Genomic DNA, 24891 nt, shown 5'->3' on the forward strand with positions numbered 1-24891 from the left:
AAGTTATTAGAAAGAAATCCAAGGGACAAAACACATTTACACTTGGAGAGACATGGATTAATCTGAGATAGTCAGCATGGATTTGCTCAGGGAAGGTCATGCTTGTCACACTTGAGGGAGGTTACTAGGAGGTGGAGGAGAATAATGCATTTAATATGAATGACAGACTTTAGCGAGGTTTTTGATAAGGTACCCAATTACAGACTGGTCAAGAAAGCAAAAACCCATGGGATGGGTCCAAAAATAACAGCGGCAGGAGTGAGAGGGGGAGTATTGTTTGTGTGACTGGGCATCTGTTTCTGGTGGGGCTCTGCAGAGCTCAGTGCTGGGGCCTTTGTAGTTTCTGATGTACATTAACAATTTTGACTTAAACACAAGGGATACGAACAAGAAATGTGTGGATGACACTAAAACAGATAGGGTGGTAAATGGTGGGAGGATAGCCGTAAACTGCAAGAGGATATCAACAACTGCTCAGGTGGGAACAAGCAATGGGAAATAGAATTCGATCGAGAAAAGTATAAAGCAATGCTCTTGGGGAGTGCTAACAAATGGCAAGTGATTACACTACAAAATGGTAGGACTTTGAAAATACTAAAGATCAAAGAGACCTTGGTGTGCACACCTAAAGATCCCTGAAGATAACAGGAAAGTTACAGAAGGTGGTTAAGGCAGTGTATGGGATACTTTCCTTTACTGGCTAGGGCACATAATTCAGAAGCAGGGAGGTTCTGTTGGAACTGTATAAAACACTGGTTTGGCTACAAATGGAGTACTGCATGCAGTCTAGTCACTACGTTTATGGAACAATGAGACTACATGAGAGAAGTTGCAGAGAAGATTCACCAGGATGCTGCCCAGGCTTGAGGGTCTGAGCTGTGAGGAAAGACTGGACATACTGCCCATGTTTTCCTTGAAACAGCGAAAGGTTGACATGGTGATAAAGGTGTATAATGTTGTTATACAAGGGCAACAGATAAGGATGGAATGAAACTAGGTGGTATTGATTTAAGATAAAATGTAGAGGCTAAGGGGAGAGTTAAGTAGACATTTTATCAACCAAAGTGTAGTGGGTGTCTGGATTTAATTGCTTGAAAGGATAGTTGAGTCAGAAACTCTAACACCATTTTGACACTATTTAGATTTTCACTTGAGGAGCCACAGCTTCTAGGGGTATGGGATCAGTGTAGTCCAATCTTTATTGACCAGAAATGCTGGCACAATAGGCTGAAAAGGCTCCTTCTGCACTGCAAATGTCTTTGAAACTATGAGACAGAGGCAACAAAAAAAGAGAAGTAACTGAAACATTCCATCTTTTGATTTCTGAAACAACTGTTTAACGGGCAAAATGTGCATCCAGATTGTGGTCAAAAACTAGTGGTGATGCATTTAAATTTTAATAACACTGTATTGCTCACCATGCACTCTAAGTGCTTCTGACATCTGTGTGCCATCCAGAACAAGTAGTGAAAAACTAATTAGTAACAAATCCTTAAGGAGTCACCAGAAATGAACCAAGATGAAACAAATGTACCTGGAAGTTTTGAACCAACCATCTCTGGAGGGCTCGATTATTAAAATGTGATTCAAGTCACAGTTTAATAAATAAGTTGTTATCAGCCAATCTAGCTCACCAATGGAACCTGGAATTCTTCCCAAATGAGTCCAGATAACTTTGCAAGCAAATGCTGGAAACTGGCTGAACAAATTTCAGTAAAACTACAGTTCTGGCCAATCAAATTCTCAATTGGAATGCTTAAAATTTTAACTGGTAATGTGAAACCGTCAAGGATTGGGTGTGCATTTTATAATTGGTGCATCTACCCATGTAGGTTTTTCAGTTGGGAACTTAAACAGGCAGTGACGTTTCATCAAACAACCAGCTGAAAAAAAGCAAGATATCTGATCAAGTTAGCAACAGGGTATATATACATTTTTTTTTACATAAATCTGTATTAATGAGACTTGGATTAAGCAAAAGAATATGCAAGAATTCTCCTTTACCACTAAAATGGTGGGCCAATGTCTGCTTTGAAGCAGCATTAGATGCAATTGTGGCTTTTACCACATGTTCAAGAGGTTGCATGTCAAATACATCCAAATGGCAGAGTCAATGCAACTATCAGAGGCAGAAAATGGGTCTAATAAGATAGAAAAAAAAAGACATTTGATAGGAACCAATTGTAACCATGTGGTGATAAAAAGCAATAAAGCAGTAACATTCCGAGCAGCAGCAGCAGCTATTTAGACATGATCATTCTCTCTGGGTCTGAGAGCAACAAAATTCTTAAAATCTTCCGTATACACAGACACTCATAAATACCCTAATTGAGAACACTGAATAGCTGAAGAGTGTAACTGTGATGAAACCAAGTACAGTATAAATTTTTCTGGATATGTAACAATTTCCACCTGCATTTTACTAAAAACTGAACTCTCATATCTATTGGATTTCACAAGATTGAGACTTAATTCTGAATCAGTTTGAACCAAAGTGAAAATTGAAAGTTTCAAAACATACCATCCTGGGTGCATCAAGGACAACTTCAAATAAAACTGAATGAATTGAACAATTAAATAAAAGCTTTCTCCTTATCAGCATCCACTGTTCAACCACTCAATCTTAACTGCTCCCAATTTTCCAATGGTTTTTACATTTACTAAAAAGTTAACACAGACAAGGCACCCAAAATATAATTAAAATTCAGTAATAATCTCAAATGTGGTAATTTAACAGCTGGGCATACAGTAGCTTAATCTTCAGGAGTATTTCAGTGGAGTCCATGCTGATCCACTGCTCTTCAAAAAGGTATTTCAGATATTTATACTACACAAACCTGCTTACATACATACTTAGATTACATTCATCCAGTTTAAAAGCTTAAATATTTCAAAAATATGACAAGATATTTACTCCTAAGCAGAAGATCTAAATTCCAAATGACAGCAAGTAGGAGAAAGAAGAAAATTTAACACCGGAAGATCAAATTTAGATGGGAACAGGAGAAAAAGGCAAAAAAGTTTTTCAGAGCCTTAGAAGGGATGAATTAGATGGTCATGTCTTTGAAAGGTTTTTCAACTTCATTTTTCATCTTTCTCTGCTTTCTGCTTATTGTAGTGAGGAAAGTGTGGATCAATGACCTGAGTTGAGAGAGATCTGGATGCTAGTATGGAAAAACTTCATTTCATTTAGAATGGAGAAGAATTGGTGAGGTGGTTGAAGGAAAAAGAGGAAATATATGATATACATAAATTTTCAAATGCCATTCCACAGAACTTGCATTTGTATAATACATAAAAATTGATGGGAACAGGTGCAAATGTAATCCTTAAAAACAAACTTAAACTGGAAGCAATGAAAACATAGGTCTAATTTTACTGTCCTCTCGTGCAAATTCTACTACAGAAAACAGTTTGGTTTCAAACAGAACACTGTCACGAGCATGAAAAAGAAAGGAAAAGCTGCATTAGAATTGAAGCTAAACATCAGGCTGCTAATGAGGTCATATAAATTCAGGTTGGGTCAAATTTCAAAAACATCAAAAACAATGCAAAATGAGCAAATTTGGAAATTGGTTACAACAAATTTCCAAAGTACATGCTTAATTCAGGCAATCATTTTGTATTAAAGAACAGTTCTGGCAAATTCAAGCCTCAAGCAATAGACAAAAAGAGCACAATGTCCTGCACTATACCATTAAACATTTTTTAAAAAATTAACGACAATCCTATCAGAATTGGACACCATGGATGAAAACTAAGCTTCATTACAGCTCAAACTACTTGATTCTGTGCCAATGTCAAAACAAAACAATGTAAGCACTTAAGTTATCACTTAAAGAACCATGACATAAAACTCACTCAGGTATGTTTCAACCCATCTCAAAGTTGACTCACAACCAAAATGGAAGGATGGCCATCTGCAGCAAGGGCAGGGAATCACACTCTGCCAAACCTCCCCACCTGCCACATTGGTTGATCAGGCACGGAGTGTCTTTGAAATGGATGACCCTGTCTGTCCACATGGGAATACCACAAGCATTTCACACAGGGTTCTCTAGCTGCTGTTGTGTGAAGTCCAGTGGTGAGTTGGGGCACGAAGCGGTCCCTACTTTCAAGAACTTAAAATCGGTATGGGGAGGGTCAGCTCTGCAACTTGTTATGTCAGATTCTCCAGCATCCACAGTTCCTGCTATCTCAAACAATTTTAACCCCACTGCAAAGCCTCTTCTAAAGGACGCCTACCCTGAAGGAGTTACTCTCCTCCTCTCCACCCCCCCCCCCCCCCCCCCCCCGAAGATGGGTCTAGGCCCAAAGCATCAGCCTTCCTGCTCCTCTGATGCTGCTTGGCCTGTTGTTCATCCAGCTCTGCACCTTGTTATCCCCTTCATTGGGAAGTCAGATTGTGCAAGAACTGAACCAGGCGACCCTCAATATTGTAGTATATATTAACATATGATCTTCAAGAGTTCAATGGATCGACTCCATCACGTACTCCATACACTTAATCCCCATAGCTAGATTTCAATTCACTGCCGATAACTATGCATCAAGTTTCTCAGTTTTTCCCCCTGCTCACTTTACTACCAAAACTCAACATGATGCACACTATAGTTATTGCTTCATGCGTTGTGTCAGGAATCAGTGATTGTCAGTGCTCAATAGGTATGTGACAAATTTATCCCCAAACTTCAAATCCCTTGCTTGGGCTTTACACATATTCATGAAGTTTTCTACAACACACAGATTAAACAAGTATACTTCAAGTATGCAATCTCACCAAAAATCAAGAAATAAGTTATGATAACATATGGGAAAAGGCCACTTGAGTTTTGTTTCATAAAATAAATGTAACTTACATATTCACAGTATCACAAATCTATTTCTGAACAAGTACATACAAATTGTATCACATTCCCTTTACAAATCTATGCCACCTCCAAAGCGCAATCCCGTTACTGATTAGAAAATATCTGCCATTACACACCTCTATAGCAGGTGGAGCCTAAACAGAAGTGCTCTGGCTACAGGGAAAAGTACAAAGCTTTCTTGGGAAAAAAAAACAACTTTCAGCCATTGAATAACTAAGTGACCTAGGACAATGGAAGTCTCAACTTTGTCTTATTATGGATTGCAAAATATTTGTGATACAAGTTAAGCATGCAAATCTGAGGAATCCAAGTTCTGTAAGTTTTTATTTTTCCTGAAGAGGGAAATGAATTTCAGAATTTCACCTGGGATCAAAATCTGTGTTCAGAGGATTTAGTAGCAAAGATCAAGATCACAAATGAATCAAAAAGAAAACTTGACTGAGAGCACTGCCTTGTGACAGCAATTTTGAAAAAATTATCACTTGTCAGTTCTCAATTAAAAAAAAGAGTACTTTCAGTTGTTCAGTGAAGAGAAAGCTCCCCAGTCTGTCTCAGTGAGGAGACAAATCTCAATTAATTATCAAAAATAATTATAGATTCATCTTAAACAAAAAAAGCAGATTTCAGTTGAAATTCAAACCTGGATTCTACAAACCACACCAAACCGACATTCTGGCTTAGTGAGTCATTAATTGTTCATACACTCATTCTACACTATTTATACTGCTTTGGATCTTAACTATGTATTACCTTAGTGAGAAAGAATTACTGTATTCTATGTAAAAATAGGAGGTAACAGTGTAAAGTTGTTCTTTGTCAATAACATGAAAGGAAACAGTACTCAACTAGTAGTCTGTATTAGTCCAAAATCAGTGCTTTCCTTTTCCACTAACTTCAAAACTGACTTCTGCCTTGCATGGTATTGAAATTGTAAATACATTTCAAGAGTATTTCATTTGCTGTACTGCGCTTTGGGGACATCTTTGCTTTGAGAAGGAGACTGTATAAATGCCACAAAAAAAAAACAAAAACAAATTGCCAGAAAACCTCAGCAGATCTGGCAGCTGGAGTGTCACTAGACCCAAAACATTAACACTGCTTTCTCTCCGCAGATGCTGCTAGACCTGTTGGAGTCCTTTCAGCATTTTTTTTTTTGTTTCTGATTTCCAGCATCTGTAGTTCTTTGGTTTTTGTATAATAAATGGCTAATGATAATTATAATCCATCAGGGCCCTGAAGAAAGGTCGAGATCCGAAACTTCAACTTTCTAGCTCCTCTGATGCTGTCTGACCTGCTGTGTTTCTCTAGCTCCACATTTTATGGAATTTTATGCTGTTGAAAAAGAGGAGAGGAGGGTAACGGCAAAAAAAAAGACAAAACCTGCATTAGGCTAGAGGGAAGAATAGGAGATTAGATAAAGATGTCATCGTATGAATGGCAAAGTAAAAACTGACTAGCGTAACATCAACCCCTTTTATTTGTAGGAAAGGAGACAAGCTAAAAGAGAAGGAAAAAAAATCTGGAGGTAGGACAATGGTGGTAAAAAGGGACCGTTTGGACCTCCGTTTAAGACAGTAGAGAGCTTAGAGCATCTCCAACCCCCACCAGAGCAGTCAGAAGCTCACAGTCCAAATATTCTTTCTGGGTGAAGCAGCAATTTACTTGTATTTCTTTCAATTTGGACTATCATGGGCAGCACAGTTGGCTCAGCTGTGGCTGAGATAGTGGGTCAGTGGCTAGTACTGCTGTCTCACAGTACCAGGGACCTGGGCTCAATTTCAGCCTTGGGTGATTGTTTGTGTTCACATTCTCCCCATTTCTACGTGGGTTTCCACCAGGTGATCCTGCTTCCTTCCACAGTCTTAAGATGTGGACGTTAGGTGGATTGGTCATGCAAGGTAGGTGGATTAACTGTTACATTCAATGGTCACATGGATAGGGCAGGGGCTGGTTGTGGGTGGGATGCTATTCATTGCTGAATGGTCTCTTTCTGCACAGTCAGGATTCTATTGTATGATTATATTGTATTTACTATGCACAATGTGTTTTTCTTCACACTGGAGACACCAAATACAGACTGGATAACTGCTTTGCAGAACATTTTCACTTAATCTGCAAGCATGGCTTGAAACTTATAGTCACTTATCGTTGTAATTCAGCACCTTGTTCTTATGTTCAATTTTGTACTCAAACTGCTGCAATGTTCCAATTAAGTTCAAACAAGCTCAAGAAACACACCTCACCTTCCAATTAAGCACTTTATAACCTGCTGGATTCAACAAAGCACAGACTAATCTTTTGTTTTGATTTTATTTGGTCAGGTGGCAGACTGTATCTTGTTTTCACCTGTTTTTAGAGGTGCCATTAATACTTCTTGCTGGACTAACGTAGTTTCTTTACTTCTTGATGCATGAGATCTTCATTTACTCTCTCCTGTCTGCTACCCTTTCTAAGAACTTATTTTCCCCTCTTTCAACAGCATAAAACTCATCACATTTCTCTCTTCAATTCTGAAGTTACATTAGATTCAAACCATTATTACTTTCTATACAGAAGCTGCCAGATGAACATGTACAACACTTCATGTTTACTTCAGATTTCCAAAAATCTACGGTATTTTGCTTTTATTCCAAAATTCCACTAAATCACAAAATCATTAAATCTCTAATTCACCTAAACTTCTTGGATTTTAATAATTGCTGAAAAGAAACAGATTTGAAGCATTTGTTTTGCACTCATTGGGACGGTGACACAAGAAACAAAGCTTTGAAAAGGAAGGACAACTTAAAATGCATGTGAAGAGGGTGTTAACTGGTTGGACCACGGTTGGCATGGAGGTGCATCAGGAATTGTTAAATGCCAAATCTTATTAGCAGATTAAACCCATCCCAGGATCTGACAGGCCAGGACATCGCCATAGGGAAATACAGGGAACGGCAGTCTCCAAAACACAATGAAAAACATGCAATCTGTGAACAAATTTGTTTTGTATACAACAAGCAAAGTCTTCTGTGAGAATATACATAGTTTCTTGTAATGTTATCTATTTGCATATGCAAGCTCCAAATTTTAAATTTGTTTCTGGTGTAGTTCCTAAGAATGCGATACAATGGCTTTGAGTAGTACATTCCATCCTGGGTTTTTTGAAATACAGAGCAAGGTTGACACAGAGGTGTCATGTGTTCTGTTCAAAGCCAATAAAAGTATATAGCTTGTGAAGTCGAGGCTTTTCTCAAAAAAGTTGGAACAGAAGCACCATGAATGGGTGGAATCAGGTTCACACAGAGCCACAGTTTTAGTTTAGCTTTCTGCAATTGTTTGCTACTGCAATATGCTCAAGTTCTCTCTCTGCCAGAATTTTTTCTTGATGTCAGTTTCTTCTGGACTGGAGAAACGTTGCATGTGAGACAATTTTACTTAATTTGCCTTTGCCTCAGGTAGGTTTAAGGGATGATACTACATTGAAACAGTTGCTTTTAGTAGTTAAATAATCTATTATTCTGTTAAGTTTTCCAATAGAGTTAAAATTAGACCAACTTGTCTTCATTTTCCTCATATTTTAACAATAAAATAAGCATAGTGTGTTTTGCTTAAAGCCATGTAGCATAACCAAGTGAATTACATCTGGAACACAGCACCTTACTCTTGCCTTTAAATAAGTTAGGGTCTCGGCTATCCCTTTGATAAATCTGAAGAGGGTTTGGTCTGGACCATATTAGCACAGACAAGTTGTCTTAGAGTGATACAGGCCTACAGGCCAGAAAAAGGCCTTTTCACTCACTGAGTCTGTGCTGGTCAAAGACAAACACCTATGTATTCTAACCCATTTTTTTTTCAAACACTTGGCCCACAGCCTTGGCATCGCAAGTGTACATATAAATACTTAATTGTTGTTGAAGGTTGCTGCCTCCACCACCATTTCAGGCTGCGTTCCGGACACCCTTCAACCTCTGGGTCAAAAGAATTTTCCTCAAATCCCCTCTAAGCTTCTTACCCCTTATTCTATGCCCTTGCTCACTGATCCCTCCAACAAGTGCAAAGTGTCTTTCCATCTACTTTCTCTATTCCCTTCAAATTTCACACAATTTAATCATATCTCCCCCTCAGTCTCCTCTGCTCCAAAGTCAACCCAAGTCTATCCAATGTCTCTTCGTAACAAAAGCTCTCCACCCAGCAATATCCTGTTACATCTTCTCTGAACCCTCTCCAATGCAATCAAATCCCATATATAGTGTGCAGTTTTCAAATTCACATAACAGTCTAGCAGCTGTCTGATATTTGGGTGTAATTCTGCTGTTGGACATGATGTTTAAAGACGTGCAAGCACAGGCCAGCAGCCAGGCACGTGCTCTTTGATATAGTCTGCCAGCTGCTCGGATCTAAACAAGGCCTCACACCTAACACACATTGCCTAACCTAAAATGTCACCTCTTCTTTACAGTGATAAAGCCTTTAGTGGTGTCAGGGTAGTGACTTGAAAGAAATTCAGCGATTTACATATACATATTGATTCATTAAAACTTCCAGCTGATTAAAGATTTATCGTCTTCGGTTTGTTTGATTCCTGCTCATCAGTTGTGTGATCCTTTGATCTTTTACTTATAAATTCGGTGTTCTGTGTGCTTATGTGTCACTTCACCTGATGAAGGGGCTAAACTCTGCAAGCTTGTGTTTTCAAATAAACCTGTTGGACTGTAACCTGGTGTTGAGAGATTTCTGACCTTGTCCACCCCAATCTAACACCAGAACCTCTGCATCATAGCTGCTGGGATGTGCTGCCTACATACAGCATACAGAACAGAAATTCAGAAACCACAATATTCATTAGTGTGCAGGTAGAATGCCTGTTTTTCTTTGACGCCAGGATTGTTTGTGAAAAATACGACTCATGGTTTTATTGCAAAGTTTTAACTGGTGCTCTCTTATTTTTCATGATACTTTCTTCTTCCGGGGTAATCTGAAGTAGATTGAGCACCTTTCGTGGCCAAAAGTGGCAGCGGCAGACCTCTCATGAATTTATCCAATATGCAGTAAAATAATCCCATATTTCTTGGATCTAAACAGAATGGCCTCTAACACAATGCCAATCACGCTAACTTAATTTATCAATGTCCTTTTGCAAGTTGATGCAGTCAGTAAACCTGGATACACAGCTTTTGATTTTTCAAAGTCATTGATAAATACATCCTAAGTCGAGGCTTCTGTACAGATCCCCGAGAGACATCATTCATCACACACAGCCAGTGTACACATCCAGTATAGCTACTTTGTCTTTTACTTCAATCAGTTGCACGTCTATGCCAGCAGCATAAGGAAATTAGTGTCAAATCATTTCTGCTAAACAGTTTGTGAACTAAGAGTATTCTGAAGAAAGGTTTGTCTATGAAATGTCCTATAAATGAACCAGCAGAAAGACAGCAGTATAGATAATTAACATTTTTCAATTCAGTCTTCTGTACTGTAAACCCAGCAAAAGTTCTCACCCAAAGTGAAAGAAGTGGATGCATAAAAATGTTGATTACACTACAGCCAAACCATAGATCAACACCACATACCAAGAGAAAGCAAAATAGCGTAGTAATAATTATTTAGTACAACGGGTTAACTTACCTCCCCATGCGTTAGCTACTGAGGTTGATATTGCTGGGGTACTCTGTACAGTAGGTACAAAAGCCGACTCAAGGTTGAAGATATCATTGGACATGTTAGGGGCACTGGACAAGAAATCAAAATGTTCCAAATTAACGTCACAAAGATTTCTATGATAATCCTTTGCCAGAGACTTCTAAAATGTTGGTGATGGCATTTCTAGGTAGTTACTGAGATGCCAGGAGTGTGGAACTCAAATGGAAACACCATATAATGCGCAATTTTTGTTCTATTACTTTTGGAAGAAAAACCTATTTGTATGTTGTTGGTGCAAACTGGATCCACTCCTAACCATCGTATTTTGCACCACCTTTAATCACTAGATCTAATTTCCAAAAAACCTCAAATCCTAGATAGATTCCTGGAGCCTGCCTCCACCGAAGAGGTTGCATTCTGTTGACAATAAGCAGTACACCACCAACATGAAAGTGCTTTTTGATTAAAAATGTGCAGTAGGAGCCAATTAAACAGAGCATATCTGACCCCTTGGTTCTTCAAAACAAAAGGCCAATTTTGGAAAAGTATTAGGAGCTATTTAAGACAAGGAGTTAAATGTAAATACAGTCAGTTCTGCTATAACACGTGTTTGCTCAATGCAAATTGATTTTAAAGCGATTGAAGAATTTAGACCACTATTTGTAGAATGTGAACTTTTGTTATCTTTATTGGTTACAACACGATTCCAGTCCTATTAACTTAAATGGTGCAGCTATTGTGTGATTTTCTTATAACCTGAGATCGCACGAGAATAGATCTATATTATATCAGAACTGGCTGTAGCGCAATTCAATTCTTGATTTTCTCCATTTCCTCTTTGATCTACTGAATATCCAAAATAGTTGACAACGTAGGGCTAATAACTTGGATAAATCAAATCAAATTAACATATCTGAAGTAATTTGCAGATAAATCAGATGAGAATCATTAACAACTTTTCACAAATCACTTGTAAGGCTGAGATAGAAAATGTTTGGAAAGTCTTGGAAAGAATGCTACATGCACAGGTGTTCTACGTGGACCCTTTACAGTTATAAAGACAATAGAGGTACATCAACAGCAGGCTGTCTTCAAAATATGAAGAGGGGATTGGTTCAAGTGCCAGTGACAGTTGCACTGCTGTTTTGGTAATGGTAAAAAAAAATCACAGCGTCAGGTTACAGACTGACAGGTTTATTTGAAAATGCAAGCTTTTTGAGCTCAGCTCCTTCCTCAGGCGCAGTGAGAGAGAAAGGGTCTAAGATGCAGAATTTAAGCAAAAAGGTAACAACCTTATCAGACAATAACCTGGTGTTATGAGAACTTTGACTTTGTCCACTCCAGTCCAACACTGGCATCTCCACATCATGGTTTCAGCAATGATCAGGGAAAGGCCTCCATCTGTGCCCAGCCACTGAGTGCCAGAGTTAGTGGATTTTTAAAACAAAATTGTACTCAGTTAAGATGTTGCTCAATGCAACTGATTCTTTTTGCAAAGCTTTACAAATGAAGTTGTTCACATCATCTAAATATTCCAAATGCCAAGATTTATTAATTTGTACATTATACAATTGATATTATCAATGGAAATTTGTCGGTTTTATTTTCCCATAAACATTACACATCAAAATCAAAGCCTCTTCTTAATTTGAAATAGTTTAGTTGTAGCAGGTGTGCTTCGTTTTCAGAGTCCTAATAATTTCACTGAATTTCTGCACTTGATAAATGCATTTTAAGCTTCATAACTTTTAAACAGCATTAATCAATGACTCCTCAAGACTGATGTAACTGCAGCAATAAAAACACAAACACTGCATGCAAAGTCAGCACATTAGCATTTCACACTTGTCTTCAGTGTTGTTTTACCTGCGAGCTTATTTTGAGCAGTACCTCAATACATACTTTTGAAATTTACATGGATATATTGAACAAACAATTTGGTTTCAAAATACACATTTAAAGAAATTGAGAAAATTGAAAAACAAACCAAAAAAAACCAATTCATGGATACCCAAAACTGCTTCAACTAAAACGGCTAGAAATAGACCAGGACTGTTCCTCTGCATTTAAATCCAGATAAACTGCCAATCTGGGTGGAATAAACATGAATAGTCTTATAAAATTGCAGACGCTTGGCCAAATGAGCATCATGAACCACTACAATATCACAGATAACACTGTGTGAAGCTGGATGAGCACAGCAGGCCAAGCAGCGTCAGAGGAGCAGGAAAGTTTGACGTTTCGGGTCCAGACCCTTCAGAAATGGGGGAGGGGGAAGAGAATTCTGAAATAAATAGGGAGGTGGATAGAAGATGGACAAAGGAGAGGACAGGTTGAGAGGAGATAGACAGGTCAAAGAGGTGGGGTTAGAGCCAGCAAAGGTGAATGTAGGGTGGGGAGTTAGGGAGGGGATAGGTCAGTCCAGGGAGAACGGACAGGTCAAGGGGGCGGGATGAGGCTAGTGGGTAGGAGATGGGGTGGGACGAATGGTTACAGAGGCAGGGACTAGCTGGGCTGGTTTGGGCACGTGGTCAGGGGAGCGGAAGCTTGTGAAGTCCACACTGATACCCTTGGGGTGCAGGGTTCCCAAGCAAAATAGGAGATGATGTTCCTGCATCTTTTGGGCGGCATCACTGTGACAATGCAGGAGAGCCAGGATGGGCATGTCATACAAGGGAGTTGGTTGGGGCCGGGGGGGGGGGGGGGGGGTGTTGAAATGGTTTGTGACTGGGAGGTGCAGTTGTTTGTTGTGATCTGAGCGTAGGTGTTCCGCAAAGCAGTCCCCAACCTCTAAGGATGCCTACAATATCACACACAGTCTCCTTGATCTTTGTTTACACATTAAAAACTTTCTTTTTTTTTGAAAGGAAGAATCTGACTGTTGAAGTCATACCTCAGGCTCAGATTTAAGTATCCTCCAATTGTGCCAAATCGTGAGACTTTCAACATTGATATCATACTTCAAGACAGATCAGAAAGTAGAAGTAATTCTTCTGGTCTTTTAATTGCATTTCATTTTCTTTTCAAATTTAATCCTGGACACCTCTTGGAATCATAGTCATTGAGTCATACGCACAAAAGCAGGCCCTTCAGTCCAACCAGTCCATGCTGATCACCACCACAAGATAAACTAGTCCCAGCTGCCTGCTCCTGGTCCATATCCCTTCAAACTTTTCCTATTCGCGTACTTATACAAATATCTTTTAAACATTGTAATCGCATCCATATCCACCACATCTGCAGCAACCTGTTCTCTATTTTTAGATTTTTACAAAGTATTAAAGTTAAATTTAAAAAAACACTTCCCCCAACTGCAGGTTTATGAGGATGCTGAATCTAAATAGCATGAATTTAAATGTTAAGGCTCAAAGAAGAATACATACTGGTATTGATTTGATTTTTTTGGACTAATTATATTAATGCGTGCATTTCAATAGCATTTGAGGAATATTTCCACATTTTCTGATATGTGTAATGGACTAGTCATGGAATGCATTTTTGCATCTTAATTCAGCATTGATTTTATGCGTCACATGGGTGCAAACTGTTATAGATATCATTTTCTCTTCCAGATGCGTGAAGCATGACCATTAACTTTGTATAAGCAAATACCTATAGATTTCATTCTGATTCTTCACTTCCATAATTAAATTTTAAAGTAACAAATTTAATATTTTTCCTCCTTTCCATTTGAACTATGATATCTAATGAGTATAGATTGGCACTGAAAGGGAATTTTTAAAAAATGCAACATAGATCATTTAAGACGCCAAGCAAGATACCATGCAAGACCACACAAACCTTAGAATGATTGAATTCAAAGTTAATTCATAAATTCCCTAATGATGCTATTTAAAAAAAAATCCAATTCTTGGAAATTTACTCTGCTATTTCCTCTAGCTTGATTTATTAAAGTGATTAACAAACGACTTGGACACATTAAATCACTGAAGATAGTTGTCAGACAAATCAGTGAATTATTAGCTATTAACTACTTCATGGAATTTAATTAAAAGTTGTTTACCTGTTTGCACTTGTTGCTGGTGCAGCTACTGAAAAGAGATCAACTGCTGCAGCTGTACTGATACTTCTCCCTGATGTGGAACTCGGAGAGACAGTTGTGGATGCTGTTGCTGACTGGGGTAGCACAGACATTTCTTTGTGTCGTTGCTCCTGTCAAGAACAGAATTGAGATGGATTTTTCTGGCAGTTCTCAGATAAAATACATTCAGGGTAAATGAAGTGAATTCAGCTGATAAAATAATGATGAACATTACCTACCTGCATCACAAATCCAGGTGGAATAGCATCGCACTTTGCCTATATAGGCAGAAATTACAGATTAGGCACAGCTAGCTAGAGGGAAAGAATTCCAAGCCATGGAGTCACAAATTCACCATATTTCGGACAGTGCTTTTAGAACTAAGCGCATTATCTTGTCTCTTCCTTTTATATAGCTGCCTCTACTGGATACAGCTGAAGTGTTTCACTTGGACAACTGGCATCACTGCCTCTTTGCTTGGTTAAGGGAAGGGGGGGGGCAGATAATGAGGCAAAAAAGGAATTAAAGGAAGACAAAAATATTGCTTCTAAATTGCCAGTGACTCGCCTAGAAAATTATTGTATACAAAACCTAATTGACAGCACAATTTTCTAGGCTGTGAAGCCTACGTTCAAACTGCTACCTTATAGTGTGCCAACATGGAAACAGGCTGCTTGGCCCTTAAATCCATAATGATTATGCACCTTTCGAGTTTCCTCCACAATCTTCATCTTACAGCATCAGAAGACCACATTTTCTCCCCATTTTGGTGATTAGATTTCTTCCCTAAAATGCATTTATACAATTTACTACAATTAGTCCCTAAATTTCCAAGTAAGTTTCAAATCCTTAACACAGTTTGGGTGAAGACTTGTTTTCTGTCTCCGATTCCTTGGTAATTATCTCACGTGGCTGACTCTACAGTTTTGCTCTCTCAAACTGAAGCAGAGTGTCCACTCTACCAAGAATGTTTCATAACTTTAAACATCTAAGTTGGACTCCTCTGAACCTTCTCTTTTCAGGAAGAGAAAATGCACTTTTCATTCTTTCTTGACAAGTCAATGTAAGGTTAGTCCTATTAAATCAATCTAAACGCTTTTGTATCCTATCCAAAGCCTCGATATCATTTGTATAATATGGCAATTAGAATTGCACGTACCAGAGGTCTAACAGAAGTCTGACATAAAGTGAGCTCAACCCTCCTTTTCAATTCCATCCTTCTAGAAATCATTTTTGTTAAAGCCTTATCAAATAACTTTTGATTTAATATTTCTGTACCTACAGAACCCTTTGCTCTATCCCATTTAGCTCCTTATTTGCCAAGTAATAAGTGACGTCTTTATTTTTCGTCACCAAAATTTAACTTGTGTTAATGATTTTTGCCACTAATACGTTCACTTGCAATTTGTTGCCATCAGTATTCCCTCTAATGTTTCCTGGATTGATGTAGCTTGTTGTACAATGTGTTACTTTCAAGATTACTGTGCAGAAATGTACAAGAAGATCCCAAAGGCTATCATGGTTGTGCATAGCCTACTTGCCGTGCTGTGGGATATCTTTCCTTTTGTTGCACAACAGCACAGCTTGAGGAAAGAACCTCAGTATTGAGATCAGGTGTAGAGCTGGATGAATGCAGCAGGCCAAACAGCAATTAAGTTCTGCATCAAATGGATTCATTTTTGTCTTTGAATAATCAGACAATCTCATACAAATTTAAGTCTTTAATAAGCCAGACCATTGTATAAATAACAGTATCTAATCTTTAGAGTACTAACATGAGTACTGTTTATTTTGATATAAAGTTACAGATAGGGAATTTAAGTAACAATACTTAAAAGACAATTGAGGGGTAAAAGGGACTAGATGCAAGATTGAAATCTCCGGTCTAAGATTTTTCAAACCAAACACTCCTTCATGGGAACTCAGGAAAAGGAGTACGCCATTTAACCCCTTGAGACAGTTTTACTATTATGAAAAATCCATGCCAGAACACACTGCCCCAAGTGCCTTGAAACCTTTGTATAAAAATGTGAGATGACAAAATTAACTGTTGATCTAGCATCAATCATTTTTTGCAGAAGGATTGCAAATTGTTCTACGATTTATTCCAAAAGTAGTTTCCAATTACCTGGAAGGTTTACCTCTAAGTTTTAGAACAACTATTTCCCCTTGTTTGACACTATCTAAATCAGTAGAAATAATTTAAGTATTCTACCTACTCGTCTTAATATGAAATTTTGATCTAAAAACCACAGAATACAGCCTTTTGTACAATCTCTCTTTGTAACTTAACTTCTGGAATTCAGGTTAACATTCTGGAATTCAGGTTAACATTCTAGCAAACTTGTATTGCATTCCTTTCTTAGAAAAGAGATCCTTTTTATAGGTTTGTATAATGAAGGCCAATCCTAATCGTTGTAACCCTTATCATCTAGTTTTGGTTCAATATTTATTCAAGGAGTTACGGATGCAGAAAAATATCCTACATTACCAAAACAAATGCCATCATACAGCATGTCAGAAAGGTAAAAGTTAAAATTTTCAAATAAAAGAATTTTGCTGGGTTGGATATGTTTGTGAAATCTTTTCATTTATGCAAGCTAACACTTCACAGTTGCTACTAGGAGTCCTGCATACAATTTCGCTACAGTCCGAAATCATTTTCTTCTATTTCTTAATAGAACCCATAAGCTTCCTTTGCCTATTTACTACTCTCATATCTTACCTGGCCATTAAAATGATTTCAACTTTACCCATTAGGATTAGAATGAACTATCATGAAAATCAAAAACTGGATTCAGATACAATGTACATGTGACTAAGATGCCATATTTATCCCACTGTGAATAGCAAAATGTGATTTACAGGCTACACTAATTTGGCAGCCAGTGTCAGAAAATTTCCCTATAAATTATAGTTAGTGTATTAGCAACTAATGAAAGAAGATTCAAATTATTACACAGTCATTTTGGCTCAAAACATACGATCAATTTGCTCAATTAAAATTTATTACAATGTTTAATACCAAATCATGAAGAGACTGGAATTGAAGATTAACACTGAAATGGAGTGTGCAATTAACTACAGCTTCTACTCTCCATTACTATCTCTTTATACACCTCTTCAATATCTTGCCACACTTGGTTCTTAAAAACGAGAGTTCTTTGACAAAAATAGATGCTATCTGGTTGTCTCTAATGCTCCACTATACAACTTAATGAACTGCATCCAGACCCCTTGCCCTACTCTTAAAAGGTGTCATATAAAACAAAATTCTTACATTAGTACCTCTAATCAAATTGCTCCTAGCGTACCTATTTTGAACAACCCAGAATTTTACATATCAATTGGAAATTAATAAAATTAGGCAGAACAAATTTGAAACAAATTATTCCAAATGCTCCAAAATCAGAACAGGTTTCAGAATTGGCAAAACAGTTACAAAAGAGTTTTCAGGGACAATGAAATAAATATTGAAGAAACTTCTAATTGCTCATTTTTGACAGTAGTGAGCACAGAGTAAGCTAAGATAACAAAGTGTAGACCTGAATGAACACAGCAGGCCAAGCAGCATCTTAGGAGCAGGAAAGCTTACGTTTCGGGCCTAGATCCTTCATCAGAAAAGGGGGAGGGGCAAGAGGGTTCTGAAATGAATAGGGAGAGAGGGGGAGGCAGATCGAAGATGGATAGAGGAGAAGATAGGTGGAGAGGAGACAGACAAGTTAAAGAAGCGGGGATGGAGCCAGTACAGGTGAGTATAGGTGGGGAGGTAGGGAGGAGATAGGTCAGTCCAGGGAGGACGGACAGGTCAAGGGAGCGGGATGAGGCTAGTAGGTAGGAAGTGGCAGTGCAGCTTGAGGTGGGAGGAGGGGATAGTTGAGAGGAAGAACAGGTTAGGGGGGCGGGGACGAGCTGGGCTGGTTTTGGGATGCAGTAGGGGGAGTGGAGATTTTGAAGCTTGTGAAATCTACATTGATACCATTGGGCTGCAGGGTTCCAAAGTGGAATAGGCGTTGCTGTTCCTGCAACCCTTGGGTGGCATCGTTGTGGCACTGCAGGAGGCCCAGGTGGACATGTCATCTAAGGAATAGGAGGGGGAGTTGAAATGGTTTGCGACTGGGAGGTGCAGTTGTTTATTGTGAACCGAGTGTAGGCGTTCTGCAAAGCAGTCCCCAAGCCTCCGCTTGGTTTACCCGACGTAGAGGAGGCCACAATGGGTAGAGCGGATGCAGTACACTACATTGGCAGATGTGAGGGTGAACATCTGCTTGACACAGAATGTCTTCTTGGGGCCTGGGATGGGGGTGAAGGAAATGTGGGGGCAGGTAAGTTTGGCTTAAATAATTTGGAATTAGAAACTGGCGTTCACGGAAATACTTCATTGCCCTCAAATAGAAGCAAAATTTTAACAAGAAGAATTAAGGTTTAAAAAGGAGGAAGCCACAAACCTTGAGAGCTTGTAACCTAGCTTGTTCCTCTTCTAGAGCTGCTTGCTTTTCCCGCTCATCAACTTTACTCAAAGACATCCCCGTGTTGGAAAGAGTGGAGACTGCATTTGATAGAGTAGTTGCTCTGTGGAGTGGAAGAAGGCGGCATTTAAAATACATTGCTGCTTTACTATTAATAAAATTATGCAAAAATATCAGTGAGCAGTCCTTTTTGGACGCGAAAGCCCTCAAAAATCTAAAAAAAGTGAAAATTAAATCTAGTCAAAAATTTACCAGGGAGGGAAAATAAATCTTTCAGTTGCAAAGTGAAGTGCAGTGATATTTCTAATTTTATTTGAAATTTTAAATGCTAAGGACAGCAAGAATTAACCTGCTTTGATCAATCTTTCACATAAAAACTTCTAAGCATTGAGAGGCAAACATTACAAAAGCAAGTTGGCTGTAGTGAGCCTCTATAAGACACTGGCCTGCTCTTAACTAGAACAGTGTTTTTAATTCTAGGGACAACACCTTAGAAAGGGTGCAAAGGTACTGAAAAGGGTGCAAAGATTTATGAGAATTGGTCCACGGATGAAGAATTTCAGTAACATGAATAGATTGGAGCGCCTGCGGTTGTTCTCCTAAGGAGACAAGTTAGATAGAATTGTTCAAAATCATGAGAAATCAGATGGAAAGGAGAGAATCTGTTCTGAGTGTGGTGAGATCAAGGGCCATACAGCACCATTTAATATTTATGGGAAATGAATGAACGAATACAAGGATTTTTATTTTAAGCTGTGTGCTGTGGGCATCTGAACTGACACCACAGTGGAGGTAGATTCAATTGCAGCTTCCAAAAGGGAACCGAGTAATAGCTCCAAAGAAAACCTTCAGGGCTACAGAAAAGGTGGGCAAGTGGGAATACATGGATTGCTCTTGCAGATGGCCACAAACGTGACATGCCAAAAGGCTGCCTTCTAAGCTGAAGCAATTCTATGATTCCAAGACCCCAACACTGCACAAGCTGAAGCATCCATCAGAAAATAGAAACCAAACAAACAATCATTTGGATGTAGAGAACGTGAGTATTGCTGAATGAAGACATTTCATCATGCATCCATCAGGACAATTCACATGAATATGGCAGTAAATCAGGAACAACTTTGCTATACATATGAGCAGAAAGTGCCAATTGGCTATCAAGTTGACGATGATAATACAGACAGTTGCCATAGAAAATACACTTGTTAGATTAGATTCCCTAGTGTGGAAACAGGCCCTTCGGCCCAACAAGTCCACACCGCCCCTTGAAGCATCCCACCCAGACCCATCTCCCTATACCCACACACCCCTGAACACTACGGGGAATTTAGCATGGCCGATCCACCTAGCCTGCACACCTTTGGACTGTGGGAGGAACCCGGAGCACCCAGAGGAAATCCACGCAGATACAGGGAGAATGTGCAAACTCCACACAGACAGTCGCCCGAGGCTGGAATTGAACCCGGGTCCCTGGCGCTGTGAGGCTGCAGTGCTAACCACTGAGCCACCATGCCACCTTAGATGATGACTGACAGTTAATTGCCAAGGTCTGTTTACAGTTAAATAGGTAGGTTGACACTAAGATTGGTTAAGGCAGTTAAGTTGTTTCTGGAGAATGCATTTTTCAACTAAACAAAATAGGGAATAGCCAAAGTGCATGCCATGTGCTTTCTGGCCACAAAGAACGGGACTCTAAACATTAAAATACATAGCTTCCAGTGTGCACAAGTGTTCCACATTACAAGCCTGACTGAACCTTAAACTGCTTGCATGAGCAACAATTTCTAGGAATTATTTAACAAATGTTGACCAATCACAGGATCTTATTTATGGTTGGATACGGTGTTTAGATTTCACCAATCGTGTGGGGTTGGACAGGGCAAAACAGCCTGGTGTGAACAGTCAAAGCGATACATTGTTTGAATGATCCACCAGTCTTTGAGACCTTTGGACTACATACCTACTATTACACCAACACCGAAATTCATCAACCATGTTATTCATTTCTGTGGCAGGCATAAGTCTTGTTGGCATGATGGCAATGTCCTATTTGTGGTAATATCTTAATGTCTGATGATTGCAAGACAGAAAGCTTTGACAGTGTTTTTCTTCAGCACTACTCAACATAGAAAATTTCTGAAACATCCAAGTTAATAGGGTATTTCAGCTTTGTGACACTGTGGTAGGAAATGTGTGACTATTGAAAATTGCCCAACATATGCTAAAACATTCTAACAAATGAATCTGAAGAGGAAAGGCTAATGTGGTTGTTTTTAAAGGCTTTAAAAGATCTAGGCTAAGACACAAACTGTGCCTCATAATTTATGCATTACTTATTTTAAATGATATAAATAGTTATCATTTGTTTCTGAATCACCAACATATTCATACAACACCTTCAATAATAATTAACAATGCAATTCACAATTGGCGTTACAAAGCAAAATATGCCACTGAACCACCCAAGGAGATTTAAAGTTTTAGCAAAAATTTGTAGCTTGGGTTTTGGGTGAGGTTGTTGACTTGCTTTTATTGCTTAACAATGCTACGCCTTGCTGACCTTACAAGCAGTGTGAAAATACATCAGGTCCCCTACATGATCTGATTAATCTGAGCTTTACCTCTGCAACAGCTTGCTCAACCCTGCACTGTCTAATTTGTTATGTTGGTTGGCAAACATGAAAAGGTGCATAAGGTGAAACGTACTCCAACTCAATACTGTGAAAACTGAAGTTAAAGTTTTGTTCCCTTCACAAATTGATTTGATAGTTACTCCTTCTAATCCTGACAACCATCTGAAGTGGAACCAACATGAAACAAATGTACAAATTACAGTTGGTTCTGATGTAATGGAGTTTCTTCAACATGAATTAGTTTTAACAGTACTGAAGAATTATAGAATGCTATTTCTGAAGAAAGGTCTAGGCCCGAAACATCAGCTTTCCTGCTCAACCTGCTGTATTCATCTAGCTCTACACCCTGTTATCTCTGAAGTGGAACCATGTTACTATAACAAAATCAAAAATTACTGGAGAAACTCAGATCTGGCAGGATCTTTGGGAAGAAAGTAGAGTTAACATTTAACATCTGTTGACTCATCAGAACTGTGCCTTCATACCTACTGAGTTTCTCTAGCAATTACTACTTAAATTTCAGATCTCCAACACCCACTATTTTTAAAAATTTTCATGTCACTAGCAACATCTTGTTGCTTGAACATAACTTGAGCTTCCAACCACATATTTGCTCCATCACCACCAAGACTCACCTTCCCCAACTCTATATTGCTGCCAAATTCCTACACTGTATCAGCTTATTTGTTGAAAGTCTCATCTAAACCTTTGCTGCTCCTAGACTCTGACTGTCCTAGTGCCTTCCTGTCCAGCCTCCGAACACAACTGAGCTCATTCAAACCTCTGCTGCCCATACTGTAATTCACACAAAGTTTCACAACTCTTGCGTAAGCTGACAGTTGAACAATACTCCCAATTTTATAATCAGTGGCTTGAGTTTCAAATTGCTCAGCATTGCTTCCATCCTGCCTCTTTAACCTACTCTAACATTATATGCCTAGATCTATGCAGTCCTTCAATTCTGGCCTCTTTTGCAGAAGAGTTTCAATTGTTTCACTTGGCTTCCATCAGCCTTGGCCCCAAGCTCTGGAATCCTCTACCCAGGCCTTTCTGCCTTGCTACTTCTCTCCTACTTTAAATTCTTCTTTAAAACTATTATTAGCCATTTAGCCTTCCAGTCCCTATATATCTTCTTCAATGACATGGTGCCAAAACTGTTCTCATTGCTGATACTCTTGCACATCTCAGCATGTTTTTATAAGATTACAGGCACTTAAATGCAAATATTTATCATTGTTACAATTTTCACCTGTTTGCTGCAGAAAATTCTTTTGTTTTTTTTCCTTCTAAAGAAGCTAGATGCTGTTCCAATGCTTCAAGCAGACTGCTTGGTGCCTGTGGTGATAATTCAAGAGAACAAATAATTAGTTTCAGTAGTAGAAAACACCTAACCCCCTTTTATTAAAACCCACAAAATTTCAATTTATGAAATGCAGCATCTGGGTTTGTGCTGCAACAGTGGCAACAAGGAATGTCTGTAAACTTATTCTTGCTTTCACCAAATAGGTCCAGAAAGAAGAAGTCAACACCTATGTTACTTGCATTGAAAATTTTGAAGAAATGTCATTTTTGGCCCATTTAATCTCACTTCAAAAGGTCAGCTTTTCCAAATTGAAAAGGTTAATGCTATCTACAAGTGCTGCTATTTGCTGGTCCTAAAATAGATACTCAACATTAGAAAATGAAAAAATATTTTTGAAATACAATGGCCAGTAGCATTAAATGAAATCTAACAAACATAGTAACAATGCAGGACCTGGGAGGTAGTAAATAAAACTGCATTTTTCCAATAAACCACAAGGTGAAGCTATTACACACAACCGTTTCTCTATTACTCCTGTTGAATGAAATCCCCTAATTAAAATAGAAATTATTTAGGTTCTATGTTTAATCCTAAGTACTTTACCTAACAAAACCTTAAAACAAACACGATTTTGTAAAACGTGCTGAGTGTTTCATTTACAACATGATTATTAAACACAAGACTTGTAAAATGATAGTTTATGGGCAGCTTTATGCTAAAGTTTTGTCTTAAAATATGCTTAGAAAAGATTAACTGTATCTTAACATTAGAGACATGACCTGCAGTTTGGTGACCATATACACACAAACACTTCGAAAGTATCTATGTGTAATTTTCACAAGAATATATGGTATTTCACAATGTTGAATGGAAAACACTTGGCTGGATTTCCAAATGGCGATGCAGCAAAGTAGCAAGGTATGGATACCAAGTAATTTGCCAGTCTCAGTTGCACCACCATGGGAAAATATACAGAAGAAGCCTGGAAGTTTGAGGAGAGAAAACCAAGCATTTATGAATGGGTTCAAGACAAAAATAGAAGAAAATAACTTGCATAGATGCTCAAAGATGAAAAAAATAGATTAACTACAATCTGGAAAACTAATAGGTTTGTCATGTAATACTTGACTAGTCGACTCATGATATGTCAAATGCATCAAATAAAAATACCTTCATTTCACAATGTCTCCCAGGACGCACTGGCAGATTTTCAAATCAGAGTTCAAAAGGTAGTCTATATTAGTCATTTACTATAATTGGAATGCAGGTTTGGTCAAAATATGCTTTTAAAGTCCCTTTCTTCTCACATTTCTGCTACCACAAAATTGCAATATCAAAATTCACATACCTTCTCACATGAAGCAATGAAAGACACTTCAGGATACAAATCTGATTTATATTTATAAGTATTTTTAAAACAATACGATTACATCATTGGACTGACCTAATAAAATGGGAGAATATAATCTAGTTACATGTTCTTTGGAAGCAGGTTAATCATTATGACTAACTGTGACTATATGATGATGAAGTATGGTTCAGTTATTTGAGTCATTCTGCAATGTAAATTTTAAAAAAATCTTTAGCTGTTGGTTTAGTAGGAATGTATGGCAACGTAACAGTGAGGGGAATAGATTGAATTTCCCCCTATTTCAGCACGAATCAATTAGTGGTCGTTTTAAAGTTGGGGGGGGGGGGGCACGTGTAATAGTTAGAGGCCTTTTGTGGCAAGCTCAAATTCAAAAGCTTAATACAAACTATTTCAATTCTCACAACACAACTAGTATTATTTTACATAGTAAATACTTTAGGATAGGTTTCCTTTTCTTACTGGAAACATGCAGGTTGGGAACAGACATATAAATCAAGAATGTAGTGATCAATACTATTTAGAAACATGCAAATAATAAGCACAAAGCTAGTTACTGTAGTTTGAGGTAGCCAAAAA

General features: G+C 38.3%; 1 protein-coding gene across 9 annotated transcripts in view; it reads right to left on the reverse strand.

The window, feature by feature from the left end:
• si:ch211-200p22.4 (phosphatidylinositol-binding clathrin assembly protein) overlaps positions 1-24891 on the reverse strand; it is a 132593-nt gene that overhangs the window by 47915 nt on the left and 59787 nt on the right. For 6 of the 9 annotated variants that reach the window (XM_048544735.2, XM_048544736.2, XM_048544737.2 and 3 more), the window contains 5 exons: positions 22890-22975; positions 18987-19110; positions 14778-14816; positions 14521-14669; positions 10482-10585 (listed from right to left, as the gene is read on the reverse strand). In XM_048544735.2, coding sequence (XP_048400692.1) covers positions 10482-10585; positions 14521-14669; positions 14778-14816; positions 18987-19110; positions 22890-22975 — 502 coding nt within the window. The remainder of the gene's footprint in view (positions 1-10481; positions 10586-14520; positions 14670-14777; positions 14817-18986; positions 19111-22889; positions 22976-24891) is intronic. The other 3 variants (XM_048544740.2, XM_048544739.2, XM_048544742.2) reach the window with 1 other exon arrangement.

Source organism: Stegostoma tigrinum, chromosome 15 (genome assembly GCF_030684315.1).
Source record: "Stegostoma tigrinum isolate sSteTig4 chromosome 15, sSteTig4.hap1, whole genome shotgun sequence".
Taxonomy (NCBI): Eukaryota; Metazoa; Chordata; class Chondrichthyes; order Orectolobiformes; family Stegostomatidae; genus Stegostoma; species Stegostoma tigrinum.